The 19,494-nt window shown below is 40.8% G+C and overlaps 1 protein-coding gene across 4 annotated transcripts in view; it reads right to left on the reverse strand.

Annotated features, from left to right (window-relative positions):
• Window positions 1-2,339: 2,339 nt before the first annotated feature.
• The window catches only part of IPO8 (importin 8), a 66,906-nt gene continuing 49,751 nt past the window's right edge, over window positions 2,340-19,494 (reverse strand). For all 4 annotated transcript variants that reach the window (XM_038372622.2, XM_038372631.2, XM_043518133.1 and 1 more), the window contains 4 exons: window positions 12,141-12,346; window positions 7,901-8,119; window positions 6,917-7,033; window positions 2,340-5,881 (listed from right to left, as the gene is read on the reverse strand). In XM_038372622.2, coding sequence (XP_038228550.1) covers window positions 5,784-5,881; window positions 6,917-7,033; window positions 7,901-8,119; window positions 12,141-12,346 — 640 coding nt within the window. In that variant the 3' untranslated portion in view covers window positions 2,340-5,783. The remainder of the gene's footprint in view (window positions 5,882-6,916; window positions 7,034-7,900; window positions 8,120-12,140; window positions 12,347-19,494) is intronic.

Below are 19,494 nucleotides of genomic sequence, written 5' to 3' on the forward strand. Positions count from 1 at the left end.
CCCAAGTGGCCTTATTCAGCTCTCAGTCAGCGTGGAAAGTACACCCCAATGCAGACAGCCAAATTTTGACTTGCTCTCCTCACTTGTCAGCTGTCAAATTCAGTCTCCAAAGCGAGATTGCACATTGGCTCAGCTGATCCTGTCCTTAAAAGGCAAATGTCTCCAGAGAGCATCCCGATTAGATGATGGACCAGGGATATGTCTGCCAGTCCCCAGCAAAAGATTTATTTAGAGCTACCTTCCTTTATAAAGTATTTTGTTTTCACCAGTAATGGCATTAGAGGATAATATATATATTAAGCAGGCAATTTGCCCACATGCTCAGGGTTTAGCTGATCGCCATATTTGGGATTGGGAAGGAATTTCCCCCAGGGCAGATTGGCAGAGGCCTGGGGGGTTTTTCGCCTTCCTCTGCAGCGTAGGGCACGGGTCACTTGCTGGAGATTCTCTGCACATTGAAGTCTTTAAACCATGATTTGAGGACTTCAATAGCTCAGACATAAGTTAGGGGTTTGTTACAGGAGTTGGTGGGTGAGATTCCACGGCCTGTGTTGTGCAGGAGGTCATACTAGACTATCATAATGGTCCCTTCTGACCTTAAAGTCTATGATTTTAACTGAACCAGTCTATATATTCTCTCTATATCTAAGGCTTTCTGATCTCTTCCTGGAATAGGGTTTCCGGACCTTGCTATTTTTGTAAATGACTACACCCCACTTGCTTCGATCACATGTAACATTTCAAGGAAAGAGTGTTTGTTTTTCTGCTCAATCAAGCAGCTGTTAAGGTACCTGCGTTATGTGCTTTGCTGGAATTGGGGAAATAAGATTCTCTGCCCACCTGAAGAGCAACAAAGCCTCCTGGACTAAAAATGATTGAAGAAGCAGAGACATGGGGAGTTGCCTACAGTACTGGCTGACATTAACAAGAGATGGCACAGAACTTTAACTAGAAGATGTAACTTTTTCCTTCTTTCTGATAAAGATCAAATTCTATGCACCAACCATTCATCTATGTTAGCTCCACATCTGGCAAGACTGGCCTCTTTCACAATCAGGGGACTTTGCGTATTCTGACCTACCTGTGTCATGGATAGCACCCTATCAAATTCATGGTCCATTTTTATAAATGTCATGGTCACAGCATTTTTAAAATCTTGAATTTCATGGTTTCAAATCCTTCAATTTCATGGTGTTGTAACAAAGTATGAATAGCGTGACACAATGACTGATGTTGGAATGGTGGGTCCCGCACTTTTCTTGGTGGAGGGGCTAGGATGCAACTCCCTTGCACCTGCTCTTGGGGAGCCAAGGGCCCTGTTAGTGGTAAAGGGGGGAAGGGGTCTGGGTTTGCTCCTCACTCTGAGCCCCAGCCCCTCTCAACCTCTGCAGGTTTCTTACTCTCTTCCCTCTTGGGTAGGGTTACTATCAGTCCTTGAAGCTCAGGGAGGGAGTCTCCCTGCCTTGCTGGGGCAGGTTCTCCCTTCCTCTGGTTCTCTGGTCTTTCAATTCTCAGCAACACTCCAGTCCTCTCTCCACCCTGTCTGCCTCAAGTGGGGTTGTTGCTTTTTATATGGTTCCTGACAGAACCTTAATTAGCTACAGATGCTTCAATTAACCTGTAGTAAGCTTCCCTAGTCTACAGGGAATCGTACCTTAATTAGCCTAGGGCTTATATATCTCCCCTTGGCCACTCTCCCACTGCTCCCTGGCGTGCTCTATCACGATATGTATTTTAAAATGGCAAAATATAAACGTGAAAAGTCCTTAAATCAGAGTTTATCAAACCGGGGGTTCTAATACAAAAGGGGGTCATCAAGCAATTATCTGCACTGCGTACAGAGCTGGGTGGCCAGAGAGCAGCAGCAGCTAGCCGGGCATCCAGCTCTGAAGGTAGCCGTGCAGAAATCAGGTTGGCATGGTATAGTATTGCCTGATGGGCTCCAAAATTCTACAGTTCCGATGGCTGCTCTTGTCTACTAATTTGTGATGTAATCCAACACTCAGAGACTAAATTTCTCCACCTGGACAAATGGCATATTCTGAAGTAGGAAATCACTTATTTCCATACCTCCTCTCTCACAACCTCCACCCCCAAAACACCCTCTTCCCACTGAAGCAAAGAATCTTACTAGGACACTCTGCAGAACATGGTTACATATTTTGACCCAGACTCTGCCAAAGCATATCAATTGTAATCACTGCACGCTTTCTTCAGTTTGGTATCCTGCTTTCTTCCTGGAGCTAGTCATTTTGGTTGTAGAGTTTGCTTTGTTGCAACTGTACTCTTCCCCCTTCCAAAAAAGACTCAGCCAAAGCAAAAAGAGGAAACCAAAAGAATAATAAGAGTCACCCGAAGTTTAAGAATGACAAAACAGCATTTGAAATTTCACACCCAGGACCGGTTAATTTATCTGAAAAAGATCTTTTACCACATCAGTTCACACTTGCTATAATTATAACCTACACAAATCTGTCATACTTAAGCACCCATAGCATCCATACAGTCGCCTTCACACTGCGTGAATGCTGGCACAGGGCAGCAAAGGTTACTTTTATCAACCTTGTTTTATTTGACAATACATTCATAAGTCTCTGCATTTCTAAGGGCAACTACATCTTGCTCAGTTCCATGTTGCTGGTATCTGACGATCCACGATTACCCTGGCTTCAACATGATACAGCAATGCACATTTGTACTAAATGTAGTACATGCTGGACACATCTCAAGAAGAAATCCCTACAATTCCTTACCTATTATGATTGTGTATGAATGCACATTTATCACATTAAAAGAGAACCACATGTAAAAGGGGAGTCTGGAGCCCAATAAATCTTGGACTATTTCTTTAATTGATACCTTTTCAAAAAGGGTATAAATTTGTTTGTTTTTGCCAGTAGAAACATTTACTCAATCTCCTGGGAAGGAGAAAGCTAGTTACCCTTTTGTGAACCATCTCCTAAAATCTCCCCTCTGACCACAACTGTGAGATTCCAAATAGCAATTCAAGTCCATTGTAAGAAACATCTGGATGAAATCTTCTTGGCAGTTCATTTGAAAAGTATACAAGCAGCAGCATTAAGGGAACAACCATGACTCAGAGGGGTAGACACAAGGACAGCACTATACAGTGGTAGATTTCTGCTTGAACATGTTAACTCCTGAAAACTACCTTTTGATTAAGCAATGCCTTTTATTAGCGGAAGAAAAAAAAATCCCTTTTGTTCTTAGTTCTGGTGTGAGGAGAGGCTTTGAAGGAAATCCCACTGACTGACCATCAACATTTTATACATAAATGAACACAGGGCTTAAAAATTCCATTTGCCAGATGCCCAATGGCAAAAAGGAAGCTTCCATTGCCAAGTATGTGTGGAGAAATCAATGCTACCGACTTCTGAATAATTTTTGTTTAGAATTGAGAACAAGTTTCTAGCTTTTTATGGTTGTAAGAAAACCCCCAACTGTGAACTGAATGTAAAGTGATGTAATATGTAGTGTTGTCTCCCTCACACGCTAGATGGATATCTCCAGATCTAAATCTTGGATAGTGACCACTGACTTTTTCAAAAAGTACCAAGCCTCTGCCCTCTTTGAAGGGTCTGATATTGGACATCCAAAATCACCAATCACTTTATTAGCAAAGGCACTGGGGCCTGAATTTTCAAGCGTTCAAAGCATTCTCAGGCTTTAGGGGAATGAAAGCAGATCTAAGAGACATGATAGTTTTCACTGCTGCTATTCAAAACCCTGAGTACAGCAGTGAAAATTATCAAGAACCAAGTTTCAGAGTAGCAGCCGTGTTAGTCTGTATTCGCAAAAAGAAAAGGAGCACTTGTGGCACCTTAGAGACTAACAAATTTATTTGAGCATAAGCTTTCGTGAGCTACAGCTCACTTCATCCGATGAAGTGAGCTGTAGCTCACGAAAGCTTATGCTCAAATAAATTTGTTAGTCTCTAAGGTGCCACAAGTCCTCCTTTTCTTTTTATCAAGAACCAAGTCAATTTCATTCTGGGGCTGCTTTGAAAAAAACTTTAAGCAGTGGCAGAGAAGGCCACTGGAGAGGAGCTAACACTGAGGCTGAGGGAGGGGTAAAGTAGCAGACACATGACCCCCACAGCAGTAGGCAGGAAGGCTGAAGAGGGCTAAAGCAGCAGAAGACCTCTCTCCACCCAGCAGTTCTAGCAGGCAGAAGATTCTGGGGCAGGAGGAGGGAAGGGCAGGAGAGGTGTATTTTCACAGCTGGGCAGTGGGAGAGACAGGTTAGTATAAAAGATGAGAGCCCTGAGCAGGGTCCAAGGACAGCATCCTTCCCCTTTGCAATAGCGGAAGAGGTGATGGGGAAGGAAGGAAGGAAGGAAGAGTTGAACTTTTTCCCTTGGGTATCACCCCTGGCAAAAGTCTTTTCACTTTTCATGTCAGTCTTGGGGTAACAGTTGCCTAGTAAACACTTTCAAGCCCTGAACAAGTGATCAGACACAAAAAAGACATGAAACATGGATTAAAGATTCTACCTTCAATCTTCATTTTAAAATATTTAACCATTTTAATGTATCCCCATCATTTCCACTATAACTTTAACCTCTTAGTTATAGAAGAAGGGTTTCCGTGCACATCAGTATTTAGCTGGGTGTCTGCTTAAGACAAGTTTCACTGTACGAACACACATACAATTAGGTATTTGTGTATATTTGAGTATAAGAGACTGACCTTTTAAATGTGGGAAAAATTAAACATGACTAAGTTACAGCACTGGGAGAGGAGCCAGATGGGATGCAGAGTAGAAATTCAGACATAAAAAAAGAAAGATTTGGATCTGCTTTCCCCTCCACTAAGATAAATTATTGCTCTAAAATGATATGGATCCCAGTTGTTCAGTACTATAGCTGGAATGATAATGAATCACTAAAGGAAAAGAATTTACAGGGTCCCAAAATAAAACCCAATATTCAGCAATAAAGGAGACAAATTGTCATGTAGCTCATCTACTCGCAAGGGCCAGAGATTGATCACTCACACACTTATGGAGATGGAAACTATTTGGTACCAGTGTCTGTTTTGATCTGAACCTGCCAGGGCATGAGTGCCATTATAACTCAAGTGGGCGGTCTTAAGGGAGAGATCTCAAGGATGTGGGCTGAAGTGACTGTTGCATCAAGGGTAAAACCTGCTTTTTGGTAAGAACCCTTGAAAGCCCCAGAGTATGCTTTACAATTCCAGAAGAATGTCCAACATACAAAGGTCTACACCAAGGAGGGAATTTGAGATGATGTTTTTGAAACCAGCAATGTATATGCAATTAACAAACAACTAAGTCATGTAGTACAAGACAGACAGTAGGAAAACATGGAACCAAGGCTTACAGTGCATCTAGAAGAATCCTTACACTTAAAAAAATTACGATACACTCAAATTCATTTGTTCAGATAATCCATATACAACAGAAGGCACTGTTATCCATATGAATCCATCAGTTCTGCACAGCAAAAACCTGAGAAGTGCAACTCAACTAGATTCAACCTAGCCCCTCCCAGTCATTCAGTTTCCTTGAGGGCAGATGTTTTCTTTTCAGTCCATCAAATTATAAAAACACCACAAGAATTTGAACATTACAGTAGCTGGCTAGAAAGAGCAGTCTGGGGGTGGGGTGGGGGGGGACACACTGCTGTCTCCAAGGGAAACCATCTGGAGCATCAGATTACCCTCCCCCACACACTCAAAAGTCATGACTTATAATAAAATGTAATGATGAAACCATTCCAAGAGTCCTTTGCAGTTTCTCCTTCAGTTGCCTCCAGGAGCATTTCCACCAAAGTTAAATGCTGTGATCAGTCCTTTGTTGTCAAACGTGTAACCACTTTGTTGTTCTATCGTCTTAGTCTCTAGAATTCACGGAAGAGAAAGAAAAGGGGTATAAAAGAGTAGAGAGCAATTGCGACTGATCTACGTAGTCCTGTGCGGAATAGGAAGCTTGTGGAACAAACTCTATTGACCAAAAAAGAAAAGGAGTACTTGTGGCACCTTAGAGACTAACAAATTTCAAGACTTCATTCTCAGATCTGCCACGGCAGGGATAAATTGCAGATTAGATTTTTTTTTTTTAAAGTAACATTTCACACCCCTCTATAGGACAGAAATTGAAAGATTAATTTATTATGAAATAATTATACATGACATTGCTCTGCATGCTCCTCGGTTTAATGAGCTTATTTCCATCAATGCAGGCCCCTTTTTAAATGTTCATAAGCTTATATTTACTGTGAAAAGTAATTTTAGTGGTAAAAAAATTAAACAGCTGTAAAACACACAATGATCTATAACAGTCTTGATCAAATGAATGGCTGTCAGCCAGGTAATACCTTAGGCCCGGTCTACACTGGGGGGGGCGGGAGGGCAGGAAATCGGTCTACTCACCACAGTGTCTTCACTGCAGTGAGTCGATTGCTGCCGCTCCCCCGTCGACTCCGCCTGCATCTCTCACGGCGGTGGAATACAGGAGTCGACAGGAGAGCACTCGGGGGTCAATTTATCATGTCTAGACTGGACACGATAAATCAACCCCCGCTGGATCGATCGCTGCCCGCCGATCCGGCAGGTAGCATAGACATACCCTTAATCTACTTTTTATGTGAGAAGTCCATCTGAAAATCTAGCCCAGTCCCTATTTAAACAACTATATCTGCCAGATAGGAGTTTACAAATTAGAGGCAATGTTAATCTCTACGTGAAATTCATCTCAATGCAGAGACAGCATAAGGCCCTACGCACCACTTATGCTCCTCAAACCTCCTCTAATACCCAGGTCAAGTAGTGTACAGGGATTCATGTTGGCCTACTGCACCCTATATAATTGTTCCAGAGGCATATTCTGTTCCAGAGTCCCTACAACATATAACAGCCCCAGAGAAATGACTGACCTGCAGCACTTCGCCGGTGTTCTGCTAATGTGTAAATTTCCTGTAATTGTTTCTTCTGATCATCGCTCAGTGGTGCTGTCAGTGAGTGGTACCAGACTGCATCCCGGATCTGAACCGCTGTCAAAACAAGGAGTGGATGCAAAGTGATTATCAACCTGTGTTTTAAGACTATTTCAGAAGGACATGATGAAAAAGATATAGAGATAAAAAGAGATCTGGGAGTGTGTTTAAAAACACAGACCTCACACCTCAACACTGGCTTGGCACCTCTGTTAGCTTCTCAGACCACAGATGAAGTTGGCCTATTTCCCAAAGGTCTGGGGTTTGAGGAGCTTAAAATTAAGCATGTGCTTAAGAGCTTTCTGGAAACAGGGACTTAATGATGTTTCAAAGTGTGCCCAATATTCACAGCCATGTTCAATTTCACGGTCAAAATGCATCCATTATGCTGAAAATCAGACTTATTTCAAAGTTAAAAATAAAACTATAGTTGTTAAAACTTCTGGACAGGAGAAAAATGCTTTTTCCTTTAGGGTTTTGACAGTTTAGAAAATGATAAATACTTCTATCTGAGCACTCAAAAGACGCTGAAGTAGTTTAGGCCCTATAATTTAGGTTTTGTCTGAAAAATTGCAATAGAGATAGTATGAACAGAAATGATTTCAGGACCTTTTCAGTTAGAATATCTGTTCAGCTTTGGATGTATCCGCGAGTGTGTGCTAGCCAAAGATTTCATGGTTATGTTAGAACAGGAGAATCAGAAAGTGAAACTCATTAGAAGAAAGGGGGGAAATTTTCAAAAATCCAAGCTCAGGTAAATTAGCATAAATGGTGAAGCAAACATACAAAAAAGATCATGTTATTTTTTCAGTTTCAATAGTGCAAGAGGTTACTAACACCGCAGATAAGGATTTTAAACAATTATTAACATAAGTGTCTCTGAATTATCATCTTAAAGAATTATGCATACAGGCATGTACGTACTTAACAGTGCTTGTGTAAAAAACTGATATTCATCTACACCATCTTCAAGGTCAAGAGGAGTGCTAAATCCTTCTAGAGCAGTTTCTTCCATTGCATCTTCATCCCAGTCATCATCGTCGTCATCCTCATCTTCATCTTCTCCACCACCACCTCCTCCATGATTCTCTTGCATTGCCTGACCCACTTCATTTGTCTCCTCTTCATCACTTGGGATCTCTTCTGCAAAAGAATCAACATTTTTCTTTTTAAAATCATCATATGCTTTCAATAATTACAAATATTAAGGGAAAAAACATGTATATGTACATTTTTGGCCAGAAAAAGGACCATTTTTTAAAAAATAAAACCTTGAAGATGTGAAAAAGGAAGACACCAAAATATTTCATACATTTCAGAACATAGTTATGCTGTTTCTAATAATACCTTGGAAGTGTGAAACTGAAATTTGTTCTCACATGTACCCAATTAGTTTGTGAGTAAAAGACTGCTGTAGGAGTAAAACAGCAACTTTTCTCTTTTAAATTAATAAAAATGGCCTGTCATTTGCTTTTTAATAAATTACAGCAAATAAAGACTTACTTGGACTTTACAAACATGTACACTTAAAAGACTTTTGTCAAATTTATTGCATACCAACCTTTAGAGCGCTCTCTTAACTGCACATACTTAACACAACTTCCCTTGGTTGTTTTACCCAGCTTCGTATTTACGAAACAGCAATCAGACCCTGAACCAAAAACCTGAAATCTAAGTTCCAAACATCGATATTTCTGACTTAAGCAAGGTCTTGAGTTACTATGCCAAAATATCTAAGAAATATTTTTGAGAACAGAACGGGGGCTAAAAACAGCATTTCACGTTTTTCTTTTGTCAGCTGGATGAAGTAAGTGGAATTGGTCATATCTGCTACGGGTTTATGGAGAGCAATCTGGTATGGGTGGGACTGGGGGTTTTAGGCAAATCACAGTCCAGAGATCTGAGTAGCACATGGCTACTGGTGTGACTGTGCAGCTACTGTACCACATTCTTATGCTCAATAAGCAGAGGCAACTCAATTTAATTACAATTATGTCTGAAACTTGCACCTCTTAAAAGCATTTCATTTGTACCCATCTTAAACATTAGAGCCTACAATGGTTTTATCTCATACGGCAAATTAGATATATTCAGATAATGAAATAATCTGTCATTAATGCTGTGTAATATACACTCTCCCCGTTCAGCAAGTTCTCTGGTTTTTTTTTCCCTTTTTTTGCCTGATAGATTAGGAGGAGGCCTCTCTGCCACAGGAATCTTGATCATCTCAATCTTGACCATCTCAATTCCTGCTTTGTAAACCTGTCCTGAAGGCTTTTTGTGCCAGAGTGGATTGATTTAAACTAAGCAATTTACATCACTGAGTCTGATCATGATTTAAACAGTAAGCAGGAAACTTTGATATAAATAATTGATTTTAATCTCGTTTTGCATTTATTTATTTTCCTAAAGAAAGATTGATTCTCATTGGTTGGTAACATGTTGATTTGCAACAAAATATAGCCTTTCCATTAAATTTGGTACATTTTGCTAACCAGGAGCATATACTATCTATACACAGTTATTTAAGCAATTTGTGATAAACTCAGGAGAGACAGCTGCAAGGGGTGGGGGTATAAAACTGTCCAGAAGGTTAAAAGGCCCTCCTCCCTATCAACTGAGGAGGGGTAACCACAGGTCAATCAGGTTCAGCTGAGAAGAGAGTTGCCTGAAGTCAATTAGGATCAGCTGATTCAAACTAAGGGCTGCCTGAGACCTTTTTTAAACCCTCCCTTGTTGGGAGAAGGGGTAGGGTGAGGAGTCAAGTTGCCAGAGGAGTAGCAAGACAGCAAGCCTCACCAGGAGGGAAGGCTGCATTCCCTCCCATAAGAGAGAAAAAACAACCTAAAAGACTAGAAAAGGAGTACTTGTGGCACCTTAGAGACTAACAAATTTATTTGAGCATAAGCTTTTGTGAGCTACAGCTCACTTCATCGGATGCATTTGGTGGAAAATACAGTGGGGAGATTTATATACACACACAGAGAACATGAAACAATGGGTTTTATCATACACACTGTAAGGAGAGTGATCACTTAAGATGAGCCATCACCAGAAGGGGGGGGAGAGGAGGAAAACCTTTCATGGTGACAAGCAAGGTTGGCCATTTCCAGCAGTTAACAAGAACATTTGAGGAACAGTGGGGGTGGGGTGGGGTGGGGAGAAATAACATGGGGAAATAGTTTTACTTTGTGTAATGACTCTTCCACTCCCAATCTCTATTCAAGCCTAAGTTAATTGTATCCAGTTTGCAAATTAATTCCAATTCAGCAGTCTCTCGCTGGAGTCTGTTTCTGAAGTTTTTTTGTTGAAGGATAGCCAATCTCAGGTCTGTAATCGAGTGACCGGAGAGACTGAAGTATTCTCTGACTGGTTTTTGAATGTTATAATGCTTGACGTCTGCTTTATGTCCATTTATTCTTTTATGTAGAGACTGTCCAGTTTGACCAATGTCCATGGAAGAGGGGCATTGCTGGCACATGATGGCATATATCACATTAGTAGATGCGCAGGTGAACGAGCCTCTTAACTGCTGGAAATGGCCCACCTTGCTTGTCACCATGAAAGGTTCTCCTCTTTTCCCACCCCGCTGTTGGTGATGGCTCATCTTAAGTGATCACTCTCCTTACAGTGTGTATGATAAAACCCATTGTTTCATGTTCTCTGTGTGTGTATATAAATCTCCCCACTGTATTTTCCACCAAATGCAGCCGATGAAGTGAGCTGTAACTCACGAAAGCTTATGCTCAAATAAATTTGTTAGTCTCTAAGGTGCCACAAGTACTCCTTTCCTTTTTGCGAATACAGACTAACACGGCTGCTACTCTGAAACCTAAAAGACTAGCTGAGAGAGGGAGCAGACTGCCCATGTGCAGCCAAGACGGACTGTTTTACCTCAAGCCCATCTCACCAAGGTTAAAAACAGCGGAGTCTGGTGAGACCGAGAAGGTGCCTTGCCACAAATTATATAGATTAATTTACATTCATTCACATTCTTAATTTCTATATTTCATGATGTTAGAAAATGGTAAATGATGCATTTACTAGAGGATTTTCTTTTTACTCAAGATTTGTGTCAATCTTTATTAAGATTGGAACTTGGAATTCAATTAAAAGTGCACAAAAAGAGCACTTTAAAGTTGCTTTATTAAACAAAACTACCTCAAATATGTTGGGTACAATAGAATAAAGTTCATCAAAACACGGTTTTCCATTTAAAATGGATTTATCAAACAAAGGAAGCATTATCTGTAGCTAGTTAATTAAATTTATTGTTTCCACCCTTCAAGTTTTTAGAACTAGTAGATCTTATCTTCTCACACCTAGTTTTTATTCACAGATTAGCAGAGGAAAACAAACTTTTTTGCTTTTTTCAACTCACAGTTGGTTTCTTAACTTTGAATGAACTAATCATTGAACTGAACTAGTTGATTAAATTGAAATGAAGAAAATATTTTCTGATCCTGCAGAAGAAGCTACTGCTATCAAAAGCTGGTTTAGCACTTCAACCAACTCTGGTTCCAGATGCCGAGCCAATGACTTCACTGGTTCAATGGTTTGACTTTCCTTACAAGTTAAAATTAATTGTAAATACATTTTCATTTAAAAATAAACCCATGTTATTTAAATCAAAAACTCCCATTTAAATTAAAATATCAGGTTTTTTCCAAAAAGACATTTTTTAATCCATCTTTCCTTTTGCCACCCTTCATCTGGGAAAAGATGACTTGCCAGGGATCTCTTCCAAGCCCATTATCATTGCTTTTTAAATTAGTGGAAGAGGTAGCTACTGGGGACATTTTTTTCCCAGGGACCAAGAATGCTGCCTCCACAGCACTGCCAAATTTTTGTTGGCCTATTAGTCAGGAGTCTCCTGCATGCTGGTTTACAGAGCACATTTGTGATCAGGCACCCTAGATTTGCAGCTTTTATTATTTTTTGAAACAAAACTACCCTTGCAGGAAGAGCGACATAGATATACCCAAAAGGGCTTTAGCATTAATTTTAAGAGGAATGACCAGTTCACACGAGGATCTTTCCACGCAGCCAATAAACCAGACCAATTCAGCAGACTGGCTGAAGAGTCTTAAAATGAACAGTCATTTCATACACATTTAAAATTAAATCCAGACAAAATCCACAATGTGGAAATGGGAGATTTTACCATTATCTTCTGCATCGTGTTTTTCGTCTTTAGCCTGGTCTTCATGTTCCGTAAATTCTCGCGTAGCACACACTTGTTTTAATCCCAGAAACAGGAGCAGGATTGAAGGAACAATCTGGGCAGCCACAGCATCTACCGCAGGAGGTCGGTTTTGCAATTCCATTAGGATGCTCAGTCCTATTATACACATCTTTCTGTCATGAAGTCTAAAACAATACAAATATATTACATGAGAAACGAGTCCCTTTGTATAGACTACAGAGGACTCAGGAGCAGAGTTACAGTACTAAACAACAGCTCTAAATATATTATTCCGCTAGGCTTTTAAATGCAAAATTCCCAATAGCAAGTACGGCATGTAGTAACTGATTGCTTACCTATCACGTACCGGCTAACTTCCTAGAGCTGCTGATTGGGATTCTCAAATACAAATAAACATGGTTAATGATGTAATTGATCTGATTTTCAGTAAAGCGTTGGATGCAGTACATCACTAAACTGGACTGGAAAATCTATTTGAATTGGTTTAAATAGGAGTACTGTCGTATGGATTGAAAACTGGTAAAAAAAGGACCATAAGCAAAGAGCAATGACCTACAGTAATATACTGAATGGGGGGGGGGGGGCTGATCTGATGGAGTACCACAGGGGCTGGTTTTAATTAAACCAGAGGTTCTCAAACTGTGGGTCAGGACCCCAAAGTGGGTCACAACCCCCTTTAAATGCATCACCAGGATTGGCTTAGACTTGCTGGGGATTGGGGCTGAAGCCTGAGCCCCACTGCCCAGGGCCAAAGCCCGAGGGCTTCAGCAGGACTCAGGTTGCAGGCCCCCTGTCTGGGGCTCAGGCTTTGGCCCCCCCACCTGGGGCAGTGGGGCTTGGGCAGGCTCAGGCTTTGGTCCCCCCTTCCGGGGGTCACGAAGTAATTTTTGTTGTCAGAAGGGGGTCGCAGTGCAATGAAGTTTGAGAACCCCTGATTTAAACCATCCAAATTGTACATTAAATTTGTAGATTACATTTAATTGAGAGACTTTGCAAATATCAATGAGATGAAAGAAATAATTCAAAGGCATCCAGAATAATGGACCAGGAGATTCAATCAGAAAAATGCAAACTAACACATCTGGGGAAAAGTAATCCAAAGATATTCTATGGGAGGGAGTTGGTTGGAAAGTGGCAGCTGAAAGATCCCTAATATTGACCGTATGCAGGAAATTAGATAAGAGCTTATAACACAATCACTTTTCTTTTTTTAAGTGCTTTTGGGCTGCATAAGCAAAAGCATCACAACTGCCATCAGAACAAGGGTAAATCCTTATCTCCTGTCTGACACACTTTAGTTTGCACTTAGAATACTGGGTAGTACTAGAAACACTGTTCAACTGTATTTCTGACTATAAGGCATTTCGCTATTAAAGGAACTCTGTTTTCAAAAATTCTCAGTGACTGATAGCTTTGTGCAGAACTCCAAATAGGACAAGAAATATACTGTAGGAAAGATAATTTTCCCTGAGCTACCTTAAAAGATGTTCTGCCAACCTGGCTGGCAGGTTCTCATTCCCTTGCTCCTCCATGCAACACAGCAGTCCTATCCAGTTTCCTGGATCCACTCCAGAATGTTACTGCTAACAAAACTGTAATGGGGTGGGAAAGAGGAAAGGATAAAAGGGGTAGAAATCCCTTTTTAGTTGTCTGATCATAAGATGTTTTCAGCTGGTAACAAACTGGCCATTTTCCATAGTCTCAACATGGTTACATTTCTCATTTGGTTTGGCCATGCAAGTTATGACATCTAACAAAACAAAGGCTCTTGGGAGACACTTTTGTTGCAGATTTCTTAGAACTAGAAGGATGGGTCAATGCATGGAGAGACTGGGGAAACTAACAGGATGCACATTTAAAACAATATTGTAATAGCAAGGTCTGCAATAAAACTTACAGGGAGCCAGCCATTTTACCCATTTTAAAAAAGCTCCTACAATTCCATTCCTAGTCAAAGGCCACACATACCATGGTATTAAGTCATAAGGAATCTGCACAATTTATAAATTCTCTGTATGTATCTTTACCAAGCTGCAAACTCCATTCTGAATATGCAATACTTTACTCTCTCTATTGCGCATTACCTCCATTTTGGACCTAAATTCCAACAGGAGTAGTGGCAAAAGCTTAATAAGAGGACCACTGACTTAAAGTGCTCTCCCGTTGAAGTTAAACGGTTCTCAACAACAGACTGGCTCCCAGCCAGAAGAATAGTTTATCACGGGACAGGACACCCAACAACGAAGTCACCTGTAAGTGTCCATGATCATCCTCCTGATGCAGGAGTCATCTGACAGAGGGACTGGAAGGTTTTGAAAGACAGAAACTGATCTTTTGGCTCTTTTTGGCTATTTTCACCAGCTTAAGATGAGGGAAACTGCTGCAGGAGCTGGATGAGCCAAGGGAGAAGAACCTTGCCTACCTGAATACAGACGGTCCCCCAAAGAAAGGGTGAGCCAGAGGGAGGGGAAATTAGTATAGGGTTTATTACTTTTGTGTAGATCTGTGTAATTCTACTTCTATTAAAGAACAATGCTGTGTGCAAAGTCTGCACGTGTTATGTGTAAGCCTTCCATGTGGTCCTTTGGAGATATACCAGAAGATTTACACTTTTGGGTAGAGTTCTGGATAAGGGTGTTACCAAAATTATTTAGCTAATATTATACATCTTTAATAGAATCTATACTTATGCTAAAGCGAACCACTTTTCACAGCACCCTCTATCCTGAAATATAGAGTAAAAAGTGTGTGTAAGCTTTTGGTTTTGGAGCGCACAGTGAGAGTAGTATTTTGCCGAAGTTTCTGACAATAATAAGCAACTGATATAATTGTTGCTAGAAACTAGGCACAAAATTTCCAACAACCTTGGATAGCAAATGCAAGGCAATGGAAATATTAGGGTAAGAATGACACAAACTACTCTTCGGGGGTTTGCATTGATGGTAACAACCTATGGTATATATACTATTCAGCAGCAAGTTATATTTCTGGGCCAGTCCATGCTGCTGGTTGTATCCCCAGATCAATGGAAGGGGAAGTATTTAACCCGTATCTTTCTGTATTTGTGCTGACTGATCCCTAACACTCATAATAAATTTGGTTAACTGTGATTACTTGACATCTTATTAATTAAAAAAACCCAAAACCTTTAAGTAACAGTGCATTTAAGCTACCAGAGGAATTTGAGCAGTCAGCACTGAGCCAAGGGACTAGGCAGCTGGACTGTGGATTCCAGATCTCAGGAATGGGCACTAGACAAAGGGTCTGGGCCCCAAGACTGGGGCAGTGACTGAGCTCTGTTCAGACACCTGAGGCTTAAAACATCCAGAGATCCAGAGGCTCCCTTTACAGCAGTCTGGCATGTGGCAGACAGGAGGTGCCCAACCAGATCTGAGACAGGCATCAAGCAAAACAAATGGTTACAAAGATGTGATAAATAAGGGCTTACACAGGAATGGGGATTTTTCGGGATTTCATTAGGCCTTTTAGTATGTTAGTCCCATTTGGGCTTAGCCAAGCAGTTCTGTTTTCTGAGTGATGCACAATAGCAATAAGCTACTTAAAAAGAGCAAGCACAGCCTTCTGGCTACAATAGTCCATCCAAGGGAAAGCAAAGTCAACCAGCTTATCAAGCTGTGTGTTTTGCCTGCATGGTGTTTGCCATCTCCCTCATTAATTGCCTTGAGAAATTTATTAACTGCAACTGAGCATGAAGGATATCCACTCTAACTTTTAGGATTTCTTCTCCCCCCGCCCTCTCTCTCTCTCTCACACACACACACACACACACACACAAAGAAAAAAGGGAAGGCAGGCTAGGAGCTGAAATCAGGAGGGTGATAGGATTCCTGAATTCTATTTTCAGTTTTGCAACCAGGGGGAAAAAATGTAATTGCTCAGTGCCTCAGTTTATCCATCACTAATATAGGCTTACAACCGCCAATTACGCACGCCATCGTGTTGTAAGGCTTGATATTTGTAAAGTCCCTTGATATTATTAGATTAAAGGTGCTGTATATGTGTAAAGCACAACTGTACAAGATCACCAAGATGAATTTTGTAAGACCAGAGAGAAAAAAACCTGAATTTTGATCCATGCACACCCATCTCCTGCAGCTCCTTTCTATGATAGCAGCCCCTTATAGTCCCAAAATCCATACACATTCTGTAGCCTGACACTGGAAGCCTTGAAATTTCTTCAAGTCCCTACAGTGCAATGAACTAAGTTTACTATATGTGCACCATAACAGTGAATGTCATGTGATCACTACATCTTATAATATGCTTCAATGCTTTACAGGCATGTAATGCCAATTCCAAAATGGAAACACAGCAAAAAGTCAAGAAGACACAGTAATAAGTGCCTCCGCTTCCTAGTAAATTCCCCTTCTTGGACAATAAGGGAGACTAGAGGACTCAAGTATTACCATTTAAAATGGATTTATTCTTAGGAGCTAACCCAAATAGTTTCACAAATATAGAATATTTCTCTCCCTATGTTTTCAAGCATCTAAATGAGCAGTTGCAAGAATGAATGTGTGCTCTTGAAATATAGTGTGGTGTTAGAGGTCCCAGAAGGATAGTTGAAACTCAGGCACCAGGCCAATTTTAATGAACTTGAGACAAAGGAAGAACTGCTTCTTCTGCCTGTCAGCCACAGATGAATAGCAGATCTAGCAATCATCTTACTCAAAGTTCAGCAGTCTGTTATGCTGAGTCTGTATCAAGTACCAAGAAGATTTAACAAACAAAATAGGATATTTTTTGTAGCGGGGACGGATGCTCTAGCATCCATCTATTCTCTCCCCACCATAGGCCCAAACTGAAGCAACCCTTCTACCTGCATGAGGGGGGCTGGACACAATTCCCTGGGGTGTTCGCTAATGTTGAGTCAGTTGGTCAGCAATGTAAAACACTCTTCCACCACACATGCACTTTCCTTGCTACCTCAACAGCACTGTCAGCCTGGCGTGCTAAGGATCCAGATTGTTCCCCAAATGGAAGCGCAGCATACTACCATAAGGCAAGTCTATTTTTAACATATTGTGTGCAGTCTTCATAATCTGCAAGCCCTTTTGTAGCCCACAAATACTTGTTTCAGTAATTGACAGAAGGAGCTAAAGGATCTTTTCTACTTTAAATTGAATCTTAGGAAATTCAAAGGGAAACCAGCAAGATTTTCTTATACTAATTAGCTGCCCCTTTTGTGTCAAGAATCAATTTTCTTTCAGCCACATCAATGCATTTCCTTTCTGAGTTGCAGATAATTAGCCATTTCCTTTAGGTTACAGAGTTTGGACCAGCCTTAATTTCCTATATCAGATCTTCTGCTTAAATAAATACAAATCATCAGTTTTTAAAAGATTATGAGTGAAATCCTAGCTCTTTTGAAGTCAAATGCTTCCTATTCATCAACTAAACCTTCTTATTCAGCTTTTAGAGAATTCAGCTATTGATTTCTCACATGTTCAAACCAAAATTAAGTTTTACTTTTGACTTTAGTTTCTGTAAAAGAATCTTTACTAGGAAGAGTAAACACTGACCATGCAAAAAATGGCTCATTCAAATTTCAGGCCATCGAAGAAAAGATGACAAATAATACACATGATGGGTTTTACAGGTCTCTTCATCACCGTCACTCTAATTCAATCTTAAATAACTACACAATACATATTTCAGTCTACATGAAACAATCCAAACAAAGCACATTATATAGGTACAGATGTGCCCAACAAATGTACAGTATCCAGGGGATACACTCTATTTATGTTTCACCTATACAGGGCAGTCTTATCCAGCTCAACCTCCCCTACCCCCACAGATTAGTTCTAGCACTCCAAGTCGCTGAGCAGCTCCAGAAAGTCACCATATTTTTAAATAAACCTAAAAGAACAGTTACTTTCTTTACAGTAAATACACCAAGTCCAAAGCCGATCAGCTTCCTGACAGAGTAGAGATGACTTGCTCCACCTTCTGTGATGTTGTCTGTCAGCACTTGGACTGCAGATCCCTGAAGAGAGGAAAGGAACGCTCTGCACACCAGGCAGATGGCTCTGAGTTCCAGAACAGTTACGTACGGACAAGCTTCTTGCTGAGACCACATGCCCAGAGTTTGCAAGTGCTCTAAATGAGCTGCTCATGCCTGAGTGGAGTCTTGATTGGCAGAAGAGAGGAGAAGGGTACTCCCTTAAACACCCGTAATGAGTCTTTCCTCCAGTTTAATGAGGACACAACTTCTTGTAGGATTGTCTCCTGCATGCCCATGTGATGTTTGCTTGGCAAATACACTGATTTCAACCATCCTTGCATGGAGCGTAGTTGAAGTCTAGCAAACTACATCATGTAGACACCGAAAGTCATATGGACTCAGAAGCATGAGCCATACTCTTACTAATGTCTTTGAATAAGCCTGCAGGTGGTTGACAAGGTCCACTGTGGTCTGGAATCTTTCTTACAGGAGACAAGCCTTCGATGACTTGGAATCTAACATGGCTAATAGGAGCACTCAGGGATGAAACCTATTTGAGCCTTTTTCCTCCAGTTCTAAGGAGGCTCCCACTGAATGATCTAGGAGGAGTAGTTTAAGGCTCTTTTGCCTTCTGAATTCTTTTCAAAAAGAAATGATAAAATTCAACATCTCTTGAGCTACACACTTCCTCAAGGCAAAAGAGGCATTTCATATGACCATCCTTCAGTGGAATAAGAGCATCACAAGGAGAGGCAAGTTTTGAACCCCACAGACTTTGCTTCAGCCATAGAAGCTAGATCCAGTACTGGGGAAGTCCCTAATATTAACAAGTTATGCTTTAGTGTTTTTTAAGCCAACAGGCATAAAAATAATCAGAAAAACTAACCATTATGTTATCTAGACTAATATACTAACTATACATACAAAAGAGATTTAAGTTGTATAGAGCACAATAAAAGGAGACAAAGCATGAGCTGTTTGAAGGAACAGAGGGATGGTTGGAGCTGCTCTGCTCCTTATGCCCTTGGTTAAGGAAGGGGAGCGAGAGTATTCAGGGTGCTGGCTTTGCTACAATGGACATTGCTGGCCAGAAGAACCCAATCTCATTCATGTATCCAGGACATGTGCAAACCAGAAATGGGATCCATGTGGACAATTACGTGAAGAAGAGACATATTCATCTTTTCTCTTGAAGTATGGACTTCACTCTCCATCCCTCCCCTTGGTATTCAAGGCTTTAGACCAGTGACAGTCTTCAGCTCCAATGCCTTGTAATCCAGCATAGCAAGAAACTGGAGCCTTATACCATTGGACAGAGGAGATTCTCAACTTTCCAAACAGACA

The sequence above is a fragment of the Dermochelys coriacea genome, chromosome 1, assembly GCF_009764565.3.
Source record: "Dermochelys coriacea isolate rDerCor1 chromosome 1, rDerCor1.pri.v4, whole genome shotgun sequence".
NCBI classification, from domain to species: Eukaryota; Metazoa; Chordata; order Testudines; family Dermochelyidae; genus Dermochelys; species Dermochelys coriacea.